Source organism: Nesoenas mayeri (assembly GCF_963082525.1).
Source record: "Nesoenas mayeri genome assembly, chromosome: W".
NCBI classification, from domain to species: domain Eukaryota; kingdom Metazoa; phylum Chordata; class Aves; order Columbiformes; family Columbidae; genus Nesoenas; species Nesoenas mayeri.
This window is the reverse complement of record NC_137553.1, coordinates 14,007,908-14,030,889: the sequence shown is the minus strand read 5'-3', so window position 1 is coordinate 14,030,889 and position 22,982 is coordinate 14,007,908. Positions and strand designations below refer to the sequence as shown.

General features: G+C 40.9%; 1 protein-coding gene across 2 annotated transcripts in view; it reads left to right on the top strand.

The window, feature by feature from the left end:
- LOC308051393 (ceramide transfer protein-like) overlaps positions 1 to 22,982 on the top strand; it is a gene marked incomplete at its 3' end in the record, with an annotated part of 150,221 nt that overhangs the window by 99,001 nt on the left and 28,238 nt on the right. For both annotated transcript variants that reach the window (XM_080361823.1, XM_080361822.1), the window contains exons 4-6: positions 17,170 to 17,277; positions 18,054 to 18,192; positions 19,135 to 19,218. In XM_080361823.1, coding sequence (XP_080217949.1) covers positions 17,170 to 17,277; positions 18,054 to 18,192; positions 19,135 to 19,218 — 331 coding nt within the window. The remainder of the gene's footprint in view (positions 1 to 17,169; positions 17,278 to 18,053; positions 18,193 to 19,134; positions 19,219 to 22,982) is intronic.

The window sequence follows — 22,982 nt, the reverse complement described above, 5'->3', positions numbered from 1 at the left end:
TCAGCTCTATCAGACATAGGGGAAGCTTCTAGCAGCTTTTCACAGAAGCCATCCCTGTAGCCCCCCTCCAAAACTGTGCCATACAAACCCAGTACACCCTAAAAACAATTTTGCTCATTGGGACACCTGTGTCAAGCTTGACTTTAGTGGTAAATGTCTCTTCAAATCAGGGTAAGCACTAGTCTTTGTGATACCAAAGGTTTGAATAATCTTGTTAAAGCAAGTTTCTTAATACATCCCGTGTTTTTTCAATATCAGCACTATACATCCTGTGTGCAACTATAATTTCGCAGTAGCTTAGCATATGCATTAAATCTCTTGGAGAGTTTTCTTGGTTACTGTTTTGGTAGCATTTGTATCAAGAGCAGAAAGTACAGAGCTGCAATGTGGAAGCAGTGAGTAGTTAAAAGTTGATACTTACCAAATAGATCTGCATGCTGCTTACTCAGAAGTATTACTCATCAGCTCAAACAGTACTGTGCATTAAACATTTAATAGAAAAATCTTGAATACTCTGGCTCATCTACCAAATGTAGTCTTTTTTTTTTTCTTTTTTTTTTCTTCCCCTAAAAAGACTTTGGAAGGAGTGGGTTTTCTTCAGTGAGCTTTCATTAGGGTGAAACTCATTGAGGTGATATGAACAGACCGGAGTTATACCCTAGCCACAGGGAGTAGATGCTGCTCAGCCACATGGGTGGGGTGCACAAGTAGCTATGATAGATATTCAGTAACATTCAACAGAGGTAATGTTGTTCAAAGTCCTTCCTGGCTTTTTGGTTCTTTTGTCACAGTCTTCCATGCCCCTCTTGAAAAACAGAATAGCTGCAGGAACTAACATGACTCAGAAGAGATGAGGAAAACTTTGAAAAGGGGAATTCTTTTAAAAACAACAGTAAGACTTGGGACATCTCCTGCTTGCTTAATTCAATGTCCACTTGCCTTTATTGGAAGTTTTGAAGGTAATTCTCTAAATAAAATTTCTAGTGTAGAAGAATAAAAAGATATTTTTTTCTCTCTGTGAAAACAGATAAAGCCTGAAAATATGCATTTATTGTCTCTTTAATGTTATCTAGGTGAATGGACTTACTGCAGAGGAATCAAAATTCTGGTGTCTTGAACATATCTGCTTTAAGTGAGAGGGGACAAAGACAAATTTAATATTTAACTCCTAATATTTTGTCATGGTTTAACCCCAACTGGCAACTAGGACCATGCAGCTGCTCATTTACCCTCTCCCCACATGGGATGTGGGAGAGAATCAGAAAAGAAAAAAAACCTCATGGGTTGAGATAAGAACAGTTTAATAGGACAGAAAAGGAAGAGAAAATAATAATAGAATATACAAAACAAGTGATGTACAATGCTCACCACTCATGACAGCAATAGCCTGTTTGTTCCCAAGCAGCGGTATTTTTCCCCTCCTCCAACTCCAGCTGAGCATGATAGCATATGGTAAGGAATACCCCTTTGGCCAGCTTGGGTCAGCTGTCCTGGCTTTGCTACCTCCCAGCTTCTTGTGCACCTGGTAGAGCATGGGAAGCCAAAAAGAAAATTAAATCTATCCCAGTCACAACTAGCACATTCTCCACCCCTTATTCCATACAATTTACATCATGCTCAGGTCTCACACTGTCCAATACATTCTCATAACACCTCACCACCCTTCTTGTCATTTTATATAATACACAGGTATCATTCCCTTAGTATATGGACCATCCCTGTAAAATGTCTGTTAATTTAGTCCCTGACTTTGGGCTTCATCTGTTATGGTGGTCACTCAGGACAGGAGGGATGGTGTGTTGTGTGGAGGTCAGCTCAGGTCAGGTCACTGCTGCATTCAAAGCTCGTAGCTGGTTGTCGTGTTTTAACCCGGGCTAGCAATACAACCACAATAGCTGCTCACTCACTGTCTCCCCCACCCTGCCCCCTCCAATACGGAAGGGAGAAACTTGGTTTGAGATAAACACAGTTTAATAAAATAACAAAATACAAATACCCTACTAGTAAATATATATATATAAAATAGAAATAAAAGATACTCAAGGCAATTTTTCACAAACTCTGTCCACAACTGAGCAGCCAATCCCAAGAAGCCACAGCAGGTCCCGAAAAAAGGAAAAAGGCAGAAAGGCTCAGAGACCTCTGCAAAATGGCAAAAAGTCAAACTAAACGTCCTGCACCAAAACTCCCCTGTCTCCGGCAAAAAAGAGCGAAGAAAAAAAATGCGCATGAGAGAAAGCGCCCAAGAGCAAGAGCACCCCAGAGAGAGACAGAAAACTGGAAGGCCCCAACTTCTTAAATATGAAACATGATGCTAATGGGATAGAATACTCTGGAATACCCCATCTATGGGCGATTTGGACTCCCTTTTCAAACTTGTTGTGTGATCAGTGCAATCCACTTACTCCACATAGCATAGGTTGCATGATGCATAGAGGGAACCTTCCCTTTGAACATCCAGCCCAGAACCAGCAATCGAGGTGCCAGGAGAATCTGTGCTTCAGTACCAATCACTTTTGATGCAGCTCGGACCCCTTCATATGCTGCTAATATCTCTTTCAGTTGGAGTGTAGTTGGCCTCAGATCCGTTGTATCCTCAGTTCCAAAAACCTAAGGGTCGACCTTGGGTTTCTCCTGATACTTTCTGCCAGAGGCTCCAGGTAGGGCCATTATCTCCAGCTGCGGTGTAGAGCACATTTTTAACATCTAGTCCAGTCTGAAGTGGCCCAAGGGCCACCACATGAGTTATCTCATGCTTAATTTGTTCAAAGGCTTGTCCTTGTTCACGGCCCCACTCAAACTGGTTCTTTTTCCAAGTCACTCGATAGAGAGGGCTCACAATCTGGCTGTAGTCAGGAATATGCATTCTCCAAAAACCTACAACGCCCAATGTCTGTGTCTCCTTTTTATTAGTAGGTGGAGACACTGCTGCAATTTTGTTGATCACATCCATTGGGATCTGACGAGGGCCATCCTGCCATTTTATTCCTAAAAACTGGATCTCTCATGCAGGTCCCTTGACCTTGCTTCGTTTTATGGCAAAACCAGCATCCAAAAGAATCTGAATTACTCTCACCTTTCTCGAAGACTTATTTTCGCTGTGTCACCCCATACGATGATGTCATCAATATATTGCAAGTGTTCTGGAGCTTTATCTTGTTCCAGCGTGGTTTGGATCAGCCCATGGCAGATGGTAGGACTGTGTTTCCACCCCTGGGGCAAGCGATTCCACATGTACTGGATGCCCCTCCAGGTGAAAGCAAACTGCGGCCTGCACTCTGCTGCTAAAGGAATAGAGAAAAATACATTAGCAATGTCAATTGTGGCATACCACTTGGCTGCCTTTGATTCCAGTTCAAATTGCAGTTCTAGCATGTCAGGCACAGCAGCACTCAATGGTGACATGACTTCATTCAGGCCACAGTCGTCTCCACTCTTCACTAGACTTATGCACTGGCCAAATCGGGCTCTTAAAAGGTGAGCGAGTCTTACTGATCACACCCTGGCTTTCCAGTTGATGAATCGGGTCCAGAGGGTGGTGGAGTTGTACTCTGTTGAAATTGCCCTATCAAGGGTGGAATCCCTTGACAGAGATCCCAACTGCCTGGTTTCCCCACCTTCTAGTTCTATAGGTCCAGCTCCGTTATCCCAGCATCGGAGCAGCCAGATTACAACATTCTTGCCTCCATGACGACTGAAGTTTTTTCACATATCTCTCAGCTCACCTGGAGAAAAGGACCAAGTGGTGGTCACTTTCTCTCCTTCCTGTGTTGATGATGCTGCCCCTTGGGTTGATGTTGGCCCTGTGCCATCATCTGCTGACCCTTTGCTGTCATCTACAGAATGAGTAGTCTTTCTTGTGACTTTCTTACAACCGGCAACCAATACTGATATGGGCTCACCATGTTTTGATTTATTTCCAGAGTCTGAATGACTGTCACTGGCATTGGCATAATCACAGTGGTTGCAACAGTGCCCAGTGTGTGAGGAAGGAGGGGCTGCCTTGTTAGCCTTTGAGGCTGGAGAAGTAACAGTATCTGCGGTCAGCGAGGCAGCGACCTTGGCAGCCTGGCTCTGCCTCGAGGCTGGAACCGCCTTATCAGTTTCTGAAACTTGCGAAGCTGCATTGTCTGAGTTTCACGGGGGGGTGGGCGGGGACCGCAGCAGCAGCAGGTGCTGTAGCACTAGCCTTGGCTGCCTTGCTCCGTTTAGAGTGACTAGCCATGCCTTTTACTGACGATTCAGTAGATGGAACGCAAGTCTCAGGACTCGAAAAATGTGCACACCTCCTATTTAACCTAATTTCTCTTATCACTAACACAAAATTGACACACATTCAGCAAGCCAAATAATATCATCAACGTTCTATCAAATCTCCAAGGATATTCAAAGTTCTCGAAAATATCTGTAATCTGTCTTAGCGAAAAAGCAAAAGTATGGTTAGTCAGCCTTTCTAAAGATTCGCTTATCCAATTAGCAAACATATAGCTCTATTTGTCTTTAATCTCTACTGGAGGTTTCTCTGAGTAAAGCAGTAACGAGTAGAAATTCATTATCGGCTGCAGTATAATGAAATAAACCAGTGCCAAACCACACAGTACAATCATAACCATCGTCCAGTTTCCTGTTGTAACAAAATGTATGACCCTATTAGTAAAATAAGCCCAGCACAGATAAGGTACAGCAGAGCATACTGTAGAAAGTAGCTGATACAACTTATGCCACAGTATCTTTAAACCAATGCAATTCAATCTGCTTTAATACTACTAGATAATGTCCAATGCACACAGACACACAAGTATCGCAACTCATTGAGTTGGCACCATGTCAAGAAAATTGAAAGGTATGTCAGAACAGTAGGAAAACCAAAAATCTCCAAATTTACCCCTTTTTAGTGCCAAATTTTAACCCTTTCTTCGCCTCACATTGGGCGCCACTCAATCTGTCATGGTTTGATTGCAGAGTGACAATAAACCATGGCAAATGCTTTGTTAACCTACTCTCCCCCCTAGCCCCCCTTTAGCCCCCTCTCTTCCCTCTTTTCCCACCAAGAAAAGGCGATAGGAGGGCAAAGAAAAAAAGCAAAGAGAGAGTTGGAAAAAAATTAAAAATGTTTTACTAATGCTACTAATAAAATAGAGAAAATAATACAAAATATACAAAACCAATCTTGAAAGTCCCGGGAAAGATCAGCACTGCTGCAGCAGCAGAAGAGCCTGTACCCGGAAGTCCTGGACTGGACTCTGCAGCCAACTGGAACTGGGTTCAGCCTGTCACTAGGCCTCAGTTTGCAGGGACGACTTGCAAGGTCCTCTCCTAATGTCGGCCATAGGGAGAAGGGGTGAGATCCTTGTGATCTCCCACTTTTATATGATGTATCACATGAATGGGATGGAATACTTAGTTGGTCAGTTTCAGTCACCTGTTTCAGTTTGCAATTCCTCCTTGCCCCTCTCGCAGGATGTGCATCCTTATCAGAGATCTTGCATTCCATTGCTATGTCTACCAAAACATGTATCCTACTTTAAAAAAGTGCAGTTAGTAAGAAGACTTTAGCTGAAAGGAAAATTCACTAAAAGTGAAACTTGTCTTATTTTTAACAAAACTATGACAACATATATACAAAGATGTAATTCATCATTCTCTTAGCCCATGGGCCACGCTTTTGAAAAATTCATTAAGGTCATCTAGTTAATGACTTTAAGCTTCATTTATCACAACAGTCTCTCAGGGCAGGAAAAAATGGTATATCTAGTGCATCTCATGACCACTGTTTGTGGGTTAAAGACATCAACTTCAAAGAAGTTGTCAGGCACAGCTTGTTGAAGCCAGCTCTGGTTTCATCACAACTGCCTTGATCTAAAAGACACTTGCTGAACACTGTTAGTATGGCATTTAGCATCATGTAGCAATTAACATCATGCAATTCAATATTGAATATTCTCACCTAGAATCAAATCCCCTTGAGGTACACACCAAACTTCTCCATCCTTAAGCATCACCCACCAAGTGCTGCCAGGTCCTTGGGCAAAAACAATCCCACGAATGGGCTTGCCTTTGCCTGAGGCAGGAGTAACCCAGACTGCCTTTCCTAACATGTTTTTCATGTGTACTACAGGGACTTTATCTCCTTCTACAGTCCGTAGAATTTCTGACTGGGCAGGCCTGGCTCGATTGGTTGATCCCCTGGTGTTGACCAACCAAGTGGCTTTTGCTAAATGTGAATCCCAGTTTTTAAAGGTTCCACCACCAAGTGCCTTTAGTGTAGTTTTTAGCAAACCATTGTACCTTTCAATTTTCCCAGAGGCTGGTGCATGATATGGAATATGATATACTACAGGGACTTTATCTCACAGAATCACAGAATCGACTGGGTTGGAAAAGACCTCAGAGATCATCAAGTCCAACCCTTGGTCCAACTTCAATCCATTTACAAGATCATGGCACTAAGTGCCATGTCTAATCTCAGTTTAGAAACCTCCAGGGACGGTGAGTCCACCACCTCCCTGGGCAGGCCATTCCAATGCCTGACCACTCTCTCTGGAAAGAATTTCTTTCTAATATCCAGCCTAAATTTCCCCTGGCAGAGTTTAAGCCCATCCACCTTTGTCCTATTGCTAACTGCCTGGGAGAAGAGACCAATCCCCACCTGGCTAGAACTTCCCTTCAGGTAGTTATAGAGAGTGATGAGGTCACCTCTAAGCCTCCTCTTCTCCAGACTAAACAACCCCAGCTCCCTCAGCCTCTCCCCATAGGTCTTATGTTCAAGTCCCTTCCCCAGTCTTGTTGCTCTTCTCTGGACCCGCTCCAGCACCTCAATATCTTTCCTGAACTGAGGGGCCAGAACTGAACACAATACTCCAGGTGTGGCCTCACCAATGCAGAGCACAGGGGAAGGATCACTTCCCTTGTCCTGCTGACCACGCTCTTTTTGATACAGGACAGGATACCATTGGCCTTCTTGGCCACCTGGGCACACTGTTGGCTCATGTTGAGCTTCCGGTCAATTAGTACCCCCAGGTCCCTTTCTGCCTGACTGCTCTCCAGCCACTCTGTGCCCAGCCTGTAGCGCTGCAGGGGGTTGTTGTGGCCAAAGTGCAGGACCCGGCACTTGGCTTTGTTGAACTTCATCCCATTGGAATCGGCCCATTTTTCCAGTCTATCCAGATCCCTCTGCAGAGCCCTCCTGCCTTCCAGGAGGTCGACGCTCCCTCCCAACTTGGTGTTATTAGCAAATTTGCTGTGATGGTCTCAATCCCCTCATCTAAATCATCAATAAAGATGTTAAACAGGACTGGACCCAACACTGACGCCTGGGGAACGCCACTAGTGACTGGCCGCCAGCTGGATGCAGCCCCATTCACCAGCACTCTCTGGGCCCGACCCTCCAGGCAGTTCTTAACCCAGCAGAGAGTGCACTTGTCCAAGCCATGGGCTACCAGCTTTTGCAGGAGTATATTATGGGAGACAGTGTCAAAGGCTTTGCTGAAGTCTAAATAGCCACATCTACAGCTTTCCCCTCATCCACCAGGTGGGTCACCTGATCATAAAAGGAGATCAGGTTGGTCAGACAGGACCTGCCCCTCCTAAACCCATGCTGGCTGGGTCTGATCCCTTGTCCATCCTGAAGATGCTGTGTGATTGCATTCAGGATGATCTGCTCCATAACCCTGCCAGGCACCGAGGTCAGGCTGACAGGCCTGTAGTTGCCAGGGTCAGCTTTGCAGCCCTTTTTGTGGATTGGGGTAACATTGGCCAATTTCCAATCGTATGGGACCTCCTGAGTGAGTCAGGACTGTTGGAAGATGATGGAGAGCGGCTTGGCGAGCTCTTCTGCTAGCTCCCTCATCACCCTAGGATGGATCCCGTCTGGTCCTATAGACTTGTGAGGATCCAGATGGCTCAGTAAGTCACCAACTATTTCCTCCTGGAATACAAGGGGGCTATTTGGCTTCCTGTCTCTGTCAACCACCTCCAGAGGCCAGTTGTCCTGACAGCCACCTGTCTGAGGCAAAGTAGGTATTAAGTACCTCAGCTTTCTCCTCATCTTTGTTAACTGTATTTCCCTCGAAGTCCAACAGAGAATGGAGGTTTTCCTTGCCCCCCCTGTTGTTATTAATGTATATAAGGAATGACTTTTTATTATCCCTAACAGAATTGGCCAAATTAACTTCAAATTGCACTTTTGTTTCCCTGATTTTTTTTTTCTGCATGATCTAGCTATTTTCATAAATTCTTCATAAGTAGCCAGCCCTTTTTTCCACAGTCGGTAAACTCTCTTTTTATTTCTCATTTCCTTCAAAATCTCCCTGTTTAGCCAAGCCGGTTGTCTTCCCCGCCGGCTAGCCTTTTGGCACACTTGTATAGCCTGTTCCTGTGCACTCAAAACCTCCTGCTTGAAGCATGTCCAACCCTCCTGGGCCCCCTTGTTTTTAAGCATTGTTTCCCAGGGTATGCTCTGAACTAGACTTCTGAATAGGCAAAGATCTGCCCTCTGGAAGTCCAGTGTAGAGGTTTTATTAATGGCTCTCTTTGCATCTCTGAGTATTGAAAATTCTAATATTTCATGGTCGCTATGCCCCAGGCGGCCTCCAACCACTTCATCTCCCACCAGCCCTTCTCTGTTTGTAAACAGTAGGTCTAGCGGGGTCTTGCCCCTGGTAGGCTCATTTACCAGCTGATGAAGGAAATTGTCCTCTATACACTCTAGGAAATTCCTAGACTGCCTCTTCTGTGCAGTATTGAGCTCCCAGCAGATATCCGGCAGGTTAAAGTCACCCACAAGAACAAGGGCTGTCGATTTTGAGACACCTGCCAGCTGCTTGTAGAATAATTCATCTCCTTCGTCGTCCTGGTTGGGCGGTCTATAACAGACACCCACAAGGATGTCAGCCTTGTTGGACTTCCCCCTGATTCTGGTCCACAGGCACTCAACCTTGTCACTGCTGACCTCAAGTTTAACAGAGTCGAGTGACTCTCTAACATATAAAGCCACCCCTCCACCTCTCCTACCCTGCCTGTCTTTTCTGAAGAGCTTGTAGCCACACATAGCAGCACTCCAGTCACATGAGTCATCCCACCATGTTTCTGTGATGGCAACTATGTCATAGCTTTCCTGCTGCACGATGGCTTCCAGCTCCTCTTGTTTGTTGCCCATACTGCGTGCATTAGTGTACATGCACTTCAAGTGGGCTGCTGATTTCACTCTTAATTCAGGCTTTCCATCCTTAGGCTGATCTTTGGAGAGCCCAGTTTCAATCCCTTCCCCCTTCAAACCTAGTTTAAAGCCCTCCTGATCAGCCCTGCCAACTTATGGGCTATAGTCCTCTTGCTCTTCCTAGAAGGATGAAGCCCATCTGATTTGAAGAGACTAGGTACCATGGAGTTTGCCCCATGGTCAAAAAAAAAAAAAATGTTGATGGTGACACCAATCCTTTAGCCACCTGTTAATGAGATGGGCTTTTCTACTCCTTTCTTTATTTAGCTCCTCATCCATCCCAGATAGCACAGGAACTGAGGCAAATATCACCTGTGCTCCTGTCCCATGAACTGACTGACCCAGTGCTTTAAAGTCTTTTTTAATTATCTTGGCACTTCTTCTATTAATGTCCTCGCTGCCAGCTTGGACAGGGGATAATAGTCTGAGGGCTGAATTAGTTCCGGAAGTCTTCTATTAATGTCTCTCACCCTGGCCCCAGGAAGGCAGCAGACCTCTCTGTGGGATGGGTCTGGGCGACATATAGGGCCCTCTGTTCCCCTCAGAAGGGAGTTGCCAACTACAACCACTCTTCTTTGTTTTTTTCCTATAGCTGCAGTTGTAATCCTTTTTGTAGATGAGGTCCATCCAGGAGGCTCTCCAGGCAGATCATCTTGGCTGTTCTCTGACTGATTTTCTGTGTCCAGGGCCTCATATCGATTTGTTAAGGGCACCAAGGGTGGTGATGGGATTTGAGAGAGAGTTCTTTTACCTCTCCAATCAGGGACCTGTTTCCATTCCCCCCCATCAATTAGGTCTGCTCTGTCTGCCTTATGGCAGGAGGGACAGGGCTTTGCCATCTCCTGTTGCACACCCTTAGGAGTCAAAAGAGTTTGACCCCACCAGTCAATTTCCTCTTCACTCTCCCGAATGCACCTTAGTCTCTCCACCTCTTCCTTAAGCTCTGCCACTAGGCACAGTACGTCATTGACCTGGTCACATTGTACACAGGCACCTCCCATACCATTCTCTGGTACCAATGCCAGGCACAGACACTCTGCACAGCCAGAAACCTGGGTGGCTGCATCCTTCTTGGAGGGTAGTGTCTGTGTAGACACACTCTTTGTATTAACAGCAGCAACAGCTTTCCTTTTTCTAGAAACCATTACTGCCTTTAGTTAAATTGGGGGAAAAAAACAAAAAAAACAAAAAAAAACCCACCCAAATGAAACCCCCGACAAACTCACCTACAAGAGCTGGTCGTGTCCTGTCTTTTATTAGCGTCTCATCTGGGGTGATTCAGCTGTTATCCCAAAACCAGGATTCTTTATCTGGTGCGCATACAAAAGAGCCAAATTTAGTACACCAAGATGAGACACAGCCTATCACAGAGTTGCACAAGTCTGGATGTTGGAATAAAGCTAGCATGCTAGAAAGAAAAGTAACAGCTTTTAGACAAAAAATCTTATCATCACATTCACGCAGTAAAGAACTGAAGTACTCACAGTCTTCTGTATAATCACAAAATGTACATTTTGAGTCAACGGATTATCATGATTTAGCAGTCTGTGAACTTACTGTACCATATAACAGGAAAAGACTTATTAAAACTGTAATATTCTTAAACATATACCTACAGAGAAAACAGGTAAATAAGGAAAAGTATCTCGCAGAATTCAGGATGTTTTCTATGACTTGCGTGTTATCAGTTAAAGGTCTCCCAGCTTGTTGAAGTTCAAACCATTCCAGCTGTAAAACTGTCTGAAATGATTTAATGATCTCCTGTAGAGTTTTATTTTTGTCCTGCTCTTCTCACTTTAAAAACAACATTAATTGCAACAAAGTATTATACTTCAAGGTTCTGTTCTCCAGCCACTTTTACCAATTATCTAACTTACACAGCAGCCACCATTAATTACAATATTTCACAAGATCTTCCTTCCTCATATTTCCAAGTGCTTTCCTATGTTCTAAAACACCTCCCAGTACTAATTTCTTAGGAACACAACTGAAAACAGTCATTCCAGACCCCATCTCGTAAGTAAAAACCATGAAAAGAGGGAGAGAGGAGGGGGAAGCACGGAGCGGCTTGCAGCACGAGTGGGAAAAGTGGGGAGAAGGCTTGCAGAGCACTTATACAAACAATACCACAAAGAAACAACTGTAACAACAACCAATAAAACAGTTAACTCACATTCCTGACAAGCTGCTTGATTTTCAGAAAAGCAATACAAAGAAACAGGTATTCCGTCATGTTCTGGTGGTTGTTATGGTTTGTAAATAACTGGAAAGGTGAAAGAAAAATCGCCGTGCTCCATAGCCTTTTCACAGCATTTTGCATCACCCCTTTGTGTTGTGCTGTCTTAGTCATGAAGGGGTTACTGTGTGCTGTATAAGCATCATTAAAATCAAGCAAAGGAGGTGCTGAGGGCAGAGTTTTAGACTCCTGACCCAGCTCCTCACAAATTCCAGCCTTATCTTTACACAGCTGTGATGGCATTAATGATGGATATAAAACTGACTCTTTTTCAAGATCTACTCAAAAGGATGAGTGCTGTCAAGACTCAAATCATTAGCAACCTGCTCATTTGTGTTTTTCCTTCCATCCTCCCCTGTTTGCCCTTGCATTATTTGCTCTGCCAACTGCAACTGCGACAGCGCAGAGTACACAAATCTCCAAGTTATATGCAAACCATTGGGAACTGTAAAACCTGGTTTCTTTTGCATGTGTAGATATTCCCTGACCTGTTTCCAAATTTTACTGTCAACCGTCCCCTCACTCGGAAACCAAACACAATTCTCTCTCACCTATACCAGGAGCAAAGCGACCTGCTTCTCAGAAATACGATACCCAGAAGAATGTAATATCTGCAGTAAAACCTGCAAATACAATTTATGTTCCTGAGAAGCGGCTTGCCCCATACTAATGCAATCCCGCAGCTCTCTCGTTCCACGAGGACTGCTTGTCCCTATTTATACTGCAAGCCGCTCCGTGCTTCCCCCTCCTCTCTCCCTCTTTTCATGGTTTTTACTTACGAGATGGGGTCTGGAATGACTGTTTTCAGTCATGTTCCTAAGAAATTAGTATTGAGAGGTGTTTTAGAACATAGGAAAGCACTTGGAAATATGAGGAAGGAAGATCTCGTGAATTAATGTGGCCACAAATAAAATTTACTCACTCAAATTGCATGGTTGCCGCCAAACGCTGCTCGATGAAGAGCCTCCAGGGGTTACACACTCACACGGGGCACCATTTGTGGCGATTAGAAATGACGCACACCAGGATGCAGACATAGATGCATGCACAGTCAGAGATCTTGTTCAGGAAGGAGTGCAGAGCCGGGCAGAGCCAAGACCTGAGCCAGGCTGAGGCCTTCTTTATTAGTCAGTGACAATTTATAGGATTCACAGATACAGGCCTGGACTAAGATGTTACATAAGATGTTTTTTCCAATAATTGTTATTAAAAACACACCACACTGATGTTATCTTTGTTTCAGTTATGTTCCCACTCATTCACAGACCAGGCTCAAGGACATTCACACATCATATATATGGGGGCGGTTTTCCGACCCGAGATATCATTCTCAATGGCCTGGGCTATCACTTCTTACACTCATAAAAAACATACTTCTGTATAATCTGTCCAAGGCCCTTTAGCTGGAGCTGCTGTTCCCACATGTGGTTCCAAGGCTTATCAACCTGTGCACCACTCTAGCTCTTGCAGCTATTAAAGGCGCTTATTGTCTGCAGGCAACACGTGGTGATTTGTCACATGTGTATGGTGTTTGAGAAGTAAAGACCTAAAAGATTTTGTTACTTAGACTGAATGAGTGACTATAGCTGTTATGATAATCTTAGTGCTGTATTGCTATAGTCTTTATTTTTCATTTGTCTTATACTTAGTTTTCAACTCAGAATTCCTGTTTTTTCCTCCTGTGCATGTAGTAGGCTTATTTACTGTGGAGTTGCAACATTTATCACTATTGGAGGAAAAATTTGTCTTCATTTATTTACCTATTCATGCAGTTGCAAAGAAAGGTCATGTTAGAAGCTTTTTTGCTAAGTAGTCTCCTGCACTGTGCTTGGGATGGCATTTGCTGCCCTTAGTTAAAATGCTCTGATCTCAATGCAATGGATATTTTGGCTATATTTTAAAATTGATCTGTTCATTACAGTCATATCCCACCTCTTTCTAGTGTGTACAACTTAACCATAAAATAGAATGAGTCCCCACTGTCAAACTGACTTCAGTAAAAGCACATTCAAAGTCATCTTAATATTTGTAGCATATGATTAAGTAAACATTGAAGTTACCAAGAAAACAGTCAAGTTTGATTTAGATTCATATATAGAGGAAATCTAAAGAGAAATGTTTTATGATGCTTCAAGGTGTTGTGTGCCTATTCTAAAATGCTCTCTTAAGGTTTATGCTTATTAAACACTTCCGAAATTATAGTATCATATGCCTAAAACTTGTAATTGTTCTTTTAAAAATCCTTTTATTTCCTTACCTGCTTTGTTTTCATTTGTCAAGACTTTGGAGGACCTGAAGTCCATATTAAGAGCCAAAAGCCCTTACTTGAGTATTTGAAAAAAAACTAATCAAAGCCTCGTTGTTTGATTTGTTATACTTAATATCAAAATCCAGTGAATTAAGGTATAATATTTGCACTGTAACACAAGTGCATTGCAATACAAAACTTGGTCCGGTATACCAAATATGTTACCAAAGCCAGGTATACTGCTTAACACTGGAACTTATATTCTAGAACAACTCCATGTATCCAATGTTAATGTTTTTAATGAAAAGCCTATTCCAATGGATATTTTAAAGCTATTCTTTAAAACAAAGAGTAGGACTAATTCTAAAAAAAACTCAAACTTCTAGCAATTCTGTTGCTACACTTAATAGCTATTTTTCTAGGACTTTTGCTCTGTATAAAATAGCTTTAAATGCATGATTTACAGCAGAAATTTCTAAATGCATCTTGTCTTCTATCATTTCACTTCAAACTGTCATTAAAAAAACTTATATTTCTGCTATTTCTGATAAGTTACAATATTTCTATTTTTTTGCTAAATTAAGCAATGAACTTAAGATGTGCCTTATTAAATCTGTTGAACTTACAAGTACCCATATTTTTTATTTTAAGTTGATAATCACTTAGCCATCTTCCATCAAGACTCAGACTACCTTTTTCCAACTACACTTGCATTTCTTGATTATATTAATTTTTCTACTTTGCTTCTGCTTTTGATACTCATCATGTTTTTCTTCTGTTTCCTCAATGCTTTGTTGTCTTCTACCTCATTCTTTAAATGGTCCGGATAGAAACTGACTTTTGGCTCCTTCTTACTTGTTTTTGCTGGATAATCTCATTCAGCCGTGTTCATTCAGGAATTATGTTAACAACTCTGGAACTCACAGTTTTCAGTCATATCTTCATTTCTCCAAAACTGTATTTCTCTGCCACTGCTCCTTTGTAACCCTGTCAATGGTTTGATTGCAGGGTGACAATAAACTGTGGCAGATGTTTTGTTAACCCCCTCTTCCCCCCCCAGCCCCCCTTTAGCCCCCCCTCTCCCCTCTTCCCACTAAGGACAGTCAATTAGAAGGCAAAAGAAGGACAGAGAGAAAGAGTTGGGAAAAAAAATTAAAATGTTTTACTAATGCTACTAAGAAATTAGAGAAAATAATACAAAATATACAAAACCATTCTTGAAAGTCCCAGCAAAGATCAGCAGTGCTCCAGCAGCAGCAGAGCCTGCACCCAGAAGTCCTGGACTGGACTCTGCAGCCAACCAGAACTGGATTCAGTCTGTCACTAGGCCTCAGTTCTCAGGGATGACTCACAAGGTTCTCCCCAGATTTCGGCCATAGGGAAAAGGGACAAGACCCTGGTGATCTCCCACTTTTATATGAAGTATCATGTGAATGAGATGGAATACTTCAGTTGTCCAGTTTTGGTCACCTGTTCAGTTCACTGCTTGCCCCTCTCGGGAGATGTGCATCCTTATCAGGGACCTTGCATTCCATTGCTATGTCTACCAAAACATGTATCTAGCTTTCAGAAAAGTGCAGTTAGTAAGAAGACTTTAGCTGAAAGAAAAATTCACTAAAAGAGAAACTTGTTTTTAATAAAACCAGGACAAATCCAGACATACATACTTTGTCCTCCACACTTGCAGTATTGTCCAAATTCTCCTTTTTCATTGAACTTCAACTTTTTAGCCTTTCTCCTTGCTTTTAATACTTTTAAAGTTCATTTGCATCTTAATTTATCAGCACTTTCCTGCCTTCCCTCAGCCTATGCCGTTTTTGATTTTTCACAGAAGTACAATATCTAGAATTTCATCGTTGCTTCTTGCTTGTTCCATATCATTTGTTCTGTCTTCTCCCCACCCCATCTCAGTTTCTCTGCCACTACGGAATTTCTTATTCCTGTCAAAGATCCTTCACAATATTCTCTGTCAACTCGATCAAATTAATCTATTAACAGTATTTCAGATATTTAAGTAATATCTGTTTATTTTGTCCCAAAAATTTGCAAATGGCCCATGCTGACAGACAGGCTACGATGCAAAGTATAGAATTGCAAGAGTAATTATTTATTCATGCTCATGAGGTGTCCCATTCAAATTGGGGCATGTCAAATGTGATTTTAGACGTGGTTCTTATACCTTTCAAATGTTCAGATACAATACGATTTGACCAATCAGTACTTAACACACACTATTGTTTTGCAAAGCAACTATAATTCTATGCCATCATCATCCATCTGCTATTTTCTTGATCTAGATGTCCTTAGAGTCGGTCTTGCTACAGTTATTTGTCTATGATGCCAAATAATGGGAGTGTTTCACAGAGATGTTAGAGGGGCTAGGATGCTAGTATTATCTTGATAGTCTGGGGGTATCCCTTATTCTTCAGGGTGGAGGCTGTCCTTCTTGCAAAGAGCTGGGGTCCTTAAGTCATGCTTACTTAACCATGACTATACAGTATACAATGTAAAATATATATCCTAAGGAAGTTCATACAATTTAATACTAATAAAGACTAATTGGCACAATTGTTATGGAATGAGATTTTCCACCTGTCTTATTTTCTCTTTGAGGGTTTTTCTTCTCCTTTGCCATGCATGGGCCATTTTACGTTAACCTTTAGGGAAATATTTTTCTTCTAGTTCCTCAGTATCTGCTTCTGTTTCACTTGTGAGGACATTTGTCAAACTAAATGTTTGTACATATTTTTAATGCTATTTTAATCAAGAGATGTTTTTCATTTTTTGCATTATTTAATTAGTTACTATTATTGTCTTCTCCATCTTGCTTTCTGTATCTCACCTTGTTCCATGTAGACTTTTGTTCTTTGTCAAAAATAATTTCACTCTAGTATAAAGAATATTGCTAAAGAAGTCTGGAACAAGCAAAAAAATTATAGCAGTAATTATCTGTTTTTTCTATGATCTGTACTTATTTTGTTAATTTTAAAACTAAAATGGCACTATTTGAATGATTGGAATGATTAACTGAGGCTGCTGATTGTCTTTAAACTGAACCATGTTAATCCCTTTGATTAATTGTAGAGTACTGTTGGTTTTTCAAATGGTATGTGAAAATTGCTTGGTAGGGATTAAATATACCTAAATAATGGAAACCTTACTCCTTTTTTGAACCTTTAAATATATGTTGTCTCACTCTTTTGGGGGCACATAGTAAGTTGCAGATAACTACTTTTTTCCCAGATCATTATGATTACAAAAAATAAATTCATAGCAACTTTATAGATGCTACATCAACATCTTAAACTTGCAGACACAATCTGAGTTATTAAGCCCCTGCTGCTTCCTGACAAGAAACAAATGGTCTGGTTTTAGAGGAGATGACATTAAACTTGCTTTTATTATTTTATTTTTTTTTTTTTATTAAAAGCCTCAGCACTCTAGTTTTGCATGTGGTTTGGTTTTTAGACTGAATCTGGCTATGGATCAGAGTCAAGTTTACAACGCCATGGCTCCATAGTGTCTCTTGTTTCTGGAACAAGTGGATACTCTGCAACATCCACCTCTTCATTCAAGGTTAGTGAATAACATTTTCTTAGTATTGGTGTGTAAATAACACACACAACTGGAAAGGAAATAAGCTATGTGAAGACTTAGTCATATAATTATGGGGGGGAACCATCAAAAACAAATCTTTGGTTTATTATAAGTCTTAGTAATTCAGCATGTCATGATGAACAGAGCATACAGGAAGCTTTTTCATGCCTCTGCAGTTGTCCCTCTTTAACTATGGTGTCATTTTCAAATGGCAAGAAAATCAAACCTGTGGGAGGATTTATTAACCTTTCCCAGAATATTTCTGAGAATATCAGGGCTTCTAAATGAAAGGAAATGCTGATTCTGTGACTTAACAAATTTGATTAATACCAATTGACAAATTATGTCTCTCCTTGTTTCACGTGTATGAACATTTAACACCTGAACTTGGGTGGGCTGTACTTTTGGGAGAGCAGAAGAGGAGCAGCACAAGAAAGGGAGGAGTAAAGATTAGAACAAATATCTTAAACTAGAACAGACTGTTTTCAGGCAAATAGACATAAACCTGGTAGCATGCAATATCATGTTTTTAATAAGCTTTTATTGAATGCTCTAAAGTAGCAGATGCAGTCAAGAGGAAAAATTGAGATCAAGTCGTTCTAAAATTAACAGTATTTCATAGCTGTTGATATCTGAAATGTCTTTGTGTACTTGAAGAATTTGTTCTTCATAATTGCAGAAATCCTCTTTTTTTGACATTGAACTATTGCGAAGTATGTAGAAGCATTTGAGCCTTTTTTCTCTTGTGTTTTCAGAAGGGCCATAGCTTACGTGAGAAGCTTGCAGAAATGGAAACCTTTAGAGACATCTTGTGTAGACAAGTTGATACTTTACAGAAATACTTTGATGCCTGTGCAGATGCAGTTTCCAAAGATGAACTCCAGAGGGATAAAGGTAAAACTGTAATTAAAAACTCTTATCGCCATAGAATTTAACCTTTAACACAGTAATAGCACTTGAAATAGTTACTAAAGCATTTGATACCATATAAATAAAATATGAATCTTAAATTTACTCTTTAGTAATGGGATCAATCATAGATATTTCTGCATAAACAGTGTTAACTTTTCACTTCAGAAGTTGGATTCCCATAAAAATCTGCTCAACTTTAACCTGTAGCTGTCAACTGTATAAAAGAAATGTTTTTCAGCATTTGATGTTATAGAACAATAATTGTTTACCCCATAAGTTAGTTTACCACTGTCTCTTACCTTTATTTTGAAAAACAATAGGATATTTGTTTTGATAGGAACAATACATTCCTTAAAAAAGGCAAAGGTTCTGCCATAATGAATGCTCCTGAGATGTATTGGCTGCAGCTAGAGCACTGAATGCACACTTGACGGTCCTAGTAGACTCAGGTGTGTATATGTACATATCTCTGAATTGCTCTTCCCAGAACACAGCTTGTTTTCATATTCATGCACTCTCCTGAAGCATTTATATTCAGCCTTACATTTGTTCTGGCAGCCTGAAATGAGTTAGTGAGAAAAGAGTAGATAAGTATCATTCCACTTCTTTAAGAACTTTATAGTGTAAAAGAGTAGATAGTTGCTCAATTGTGGCTCCCTGCTTATCCAGTTGTAACACTGAGAAGATGTTCTTCTTACCATTGAATCAAGTGCTAATGTTAGTCTCCTGATGGTTTCTGACAGTAATGTTGATAGTAGTCTTGGGTAAAAAAAAATAAATAAAAGGGGGGGTGTTCATGATTGTTATAGGAAAAAATATTAAATGCTGCTTAGCCATGAAGATGCTCTCAATTCTTTCTTGCACACTAAAGAATTGGAAAAGCTTTCTCACTCCCATAACACACACTCTCTCTCACACATTTAGTGGTAGAAGATGATGATGATGATTTCCCTACAATGCGTTCTGATGGGGATTTTTTACACAACAGTAACAGCAGTAAGGAAAAATGTAAGTGCGTCAACATTTTCACTGAAAATTCATATGAATGGTATGATAAGCCTGATTCAAGATGAGTATTTTTGCTCTTTTCTAAGCAGAAAATGACAAGAATAGTTATTTGAATGTATGTGACAGGAAGTTCTTATTCGTTTTAAGATAATCATGAAAAGCAGCCAAGGAATTATGAGTTATTCTTAATTCATACAAATATTAATGCAAGCCTGTCAAACTGGAATTTCCTATTCTGTGTCCAAAGCCATTTCCACTAAAAAATTCTGTTAAAACAGCTGCATCATTCAGATAATGGGAACTGAGATTTGTAACAGGCGATTGCAGTTTTTCTTGCAAGTGTTATCTGCTTTAGCAGTGTGGCAGAGCACAATGCTTTTCCAGTTAGGTGTGTCCCCCATTATGGTTTTTCTAAGTTCTATGGCTACATAATGGTTAAGTCAACATTGTTACTAATTCCCACTCATCATAATTTTAGCACTTTTTTAAACTGTATTTTCCAATGTTATGATGAACAGAATTCTGATTTTTATTCTTATCTTAAATTATTTCATTGTAGTTATTGCACTCACTGCATCCATGCAGTACATGTGAAGAACTCACACAAGTCTTGCTGTTTTAGAAATCAGATACTTCTGGTCTGCCAGAAGTTGTGCATGCATTTTTAAATCTATTTGCATTCTTATACTTTTTCTTGTTTCCTGACTGAAATTATTTCAGTATTTATATTCTCTAGTTGTTGACAATTCAGTATTTGTTAGACTTTGGTTCACAAAACTTTGAAGCAGTACAGTTTCAAATCTGATGGAATCTTCAGAAGAAGTACTTACCAAGAGCATTTTTAAAAAATTGGACACTTTCTTCAAGAACCTGGAAAATATATGGGCAAAATAAGTCTTTTTTGTCTTCTGTTTTCTTTTTAACTGGCTCTAGTTCCCCATGTGTTGCACGTTTCCTTGCTGTATTTAAGTGCTCTTTCTAGATTATTGCCAAAATTGTTATGAGGAAAAGAAATGGAAGATTTCAGTGTACTTCCAGAGAATTAATCATATGAGTAGATTTTTTTCAATGATATGAAGTGCTCTGCTGAGGATTAACTGTAGGTCTGATTTCAGAGGTTAAGTAGTGTATAACACTGAAGTTATGTCTAAATCTTTCTTGCCTCTTATCAGTAAAGATGAGCAAGCTTGCAACACTCACCTGTAAGCAAGTGAAATTAAATTCTCACATTTTTTTAAAGGCTTTTTCAGTTTTCTGAAGTTTTTCTGACTTAACAGTCCTCAAAAAGCCTTCTTTAAAAAAATGTGAGAATTTAATTTCACTGCATGATCAATTTTGAAAAAGATGTCTTCTTTGTCAAACTTAATTTTTGTAGAATAATGTAGGAGTTTCAGCTTAATTTACCTTTAGAACATTTCTTCATATCTATGTATCCACTATATATACACATTCGTTATGTGGAATGTCAGTAGGAAAGTCTATATCTTTAGTACATCTGGTCATTTTAGAACATTTAAATGCAAAGTGACTTCATTTTTTTTCATCATGTGTTTACCAGGAATTAGAAGTGATATCCACATTCCTCTTGTAAAAAGTTCTTTTATCAAGTCTTTAGGAAATTATGTACTAATAAATTGCTATGTATTATGGGTACCTGTATATAAACTCACTTATTATAGCTCACTGCAGAAAATAATATCTGCAACCCTTTGCTTTCTGCAAAAGTTCTTATTCCAGTTCTTATGAATCCTGATTCCATGAAATTTACTTTCATAGAATGTCCTGAGTCAGAAGGGACCCACAAGGATCATCAAGTCCAAATCCTGTCCCTGCATATGACAGCTCCATAGTTCACACCATGTGTTTGAGGGCATTGTCCAGTTTCTTCTTGAATACTGTCAGGCTTGGGGCCATGACTACCTCCCTGGGGAGCCTGTTCCAGTGCTCCACCACCCTCTGGGTGAAGAACCTTTTCCTAATGTCTAACCTAAACCTCCCCTGGCACATCTTCCTGACATTCCCTCGGGTTCTGTCACTGGTCACTAAAGAGAAGAGTTCAGCACCTACCCCTCCTCCTCCCTTTGTGAGGAAGCTGTAGACCGCAATGAGGTCTCCTCTTAGTCTCCTCTTCTCCAGGCTGAACAAACCAAGTGACTTTAGTCGCTCCTCATACGGCTTCCTCTCCAAACCCTTCACCAACTTCATAGCCCTCTTCTGGACACTCTCTAGTAGCTTAATATCTTTTTTATACTGTGGTGCCCAGAACTGCACACAGAACTCCAGATGAGGCCACAGCAGTGCAGAGTAGAGCAGGACAATCACCTCCCTTGAGCGGCTGGCAATACTGTGCTTGATGCACCCTAGGACACGGTTAGCCCTCTTGGCTGCCAGGGACACTGTTGGCTCATATTCAACTTGCTGTCGGCCAGAACCCCTAGATCCCTCTCCACAGAGCTGCTTTCCAGCATCTCATCTCCCAGTCTATATGTACAGACAGGGTTGCTGCGTCCCAGATGCAAAATCCGGCACTTGTCCTTGTTGAACTTCATGTGGTTGGTGATGACCCAGTTCTCCAGTTTGTCCAGATCTCTCTGCAGGGCCTTTCTGCCCTCGAGAATGTCAACAGCTCCTTCCAGTTTTGTGTCATCAGCAAACTTACTAAGCATTCCCTCAAGTCCTGAGTCTAATTCATTTATGGACAAATGTTATTTCTGTTTTGCCTTTTGCCATTAATATATTTTCAAAAGCCTTTTTTATTGTCCTTCACAGTACTGGTCAGCTTCAGTTTTAATTGAGCTTTGGCAGTGTGAATTTCCTCCCTACAGTGGCAAGTAGCATCTCTGTAGTCCTCCCATGTTGCCTGACCTTGCTTTCACTGACCATGTGATTTCTTTTTTCACTGTATTTCAAGAAGATCCCTGCTCAACCAAGCTGGCTTTTTGCCTCACCTGCTAGATTTTTGGCATCTTGGAATTGCCTGGTCCTGTGCTTTTAGTAGGTGGTATTTAAAAAATGACCAACACTGATGGACCCCAGCACCTTCAAAAGCTTATTCCCAGGGAATCTTACTAAGTAGTTCTCTGAGTAACCTCGTCTGCTCTCCTCATATCTAGTGTTAAGGTCTTGCTGGCAGTTTTCCTCCCATTAGCAAATATTTTAAACTTGACTGCTTCATGGTCACTGGTCAAGGGAGCTACCAGTCGCCACTTCTCCCACGAGACCCTCTCTGTTAGTGAGAATCAAATCTAGGAAGGCACCTTTCCTGGTCGATTCCCTTAGTACCTGCACCTGCACCAAGAAGTTATTGTCCAGATGATTTAGGAGTCTTCTGGACCTGTTGATACCAGCTGTATGATATTCCCAGTTGACATCTGGCAAGTTATCACGACTGTAGAGATTTGTGTACTACTCTGAAGAAAATGTTTTGGATAGGCTTTTTCTTTTCTGTGTTCTCTAGGATCTTTGAGTGAAGAGTTAAAAAGAGCACTATGAAGGTGTTTAAATTTATTGCTCACTTTCCAATTAGAAAATCTGATAACTGAAACAATGATCGTTTGTATAAAGCACCAAGGGATCTTATATTCTAAAATGTAGAGTCTTGATCAGGAAGTGTCCCCATCCATCTACTCATGGAAATGAGCGTATTTGGGTTTAAATTATGCAAGAATAAGAGCAGCAGGTGAAACTTACTTAAGGGAACCTCTTTGAAGATGGAAGGTGGTTTTGTACTGGAACTACAAAGATGGAAATGTTACAAAGGCTGG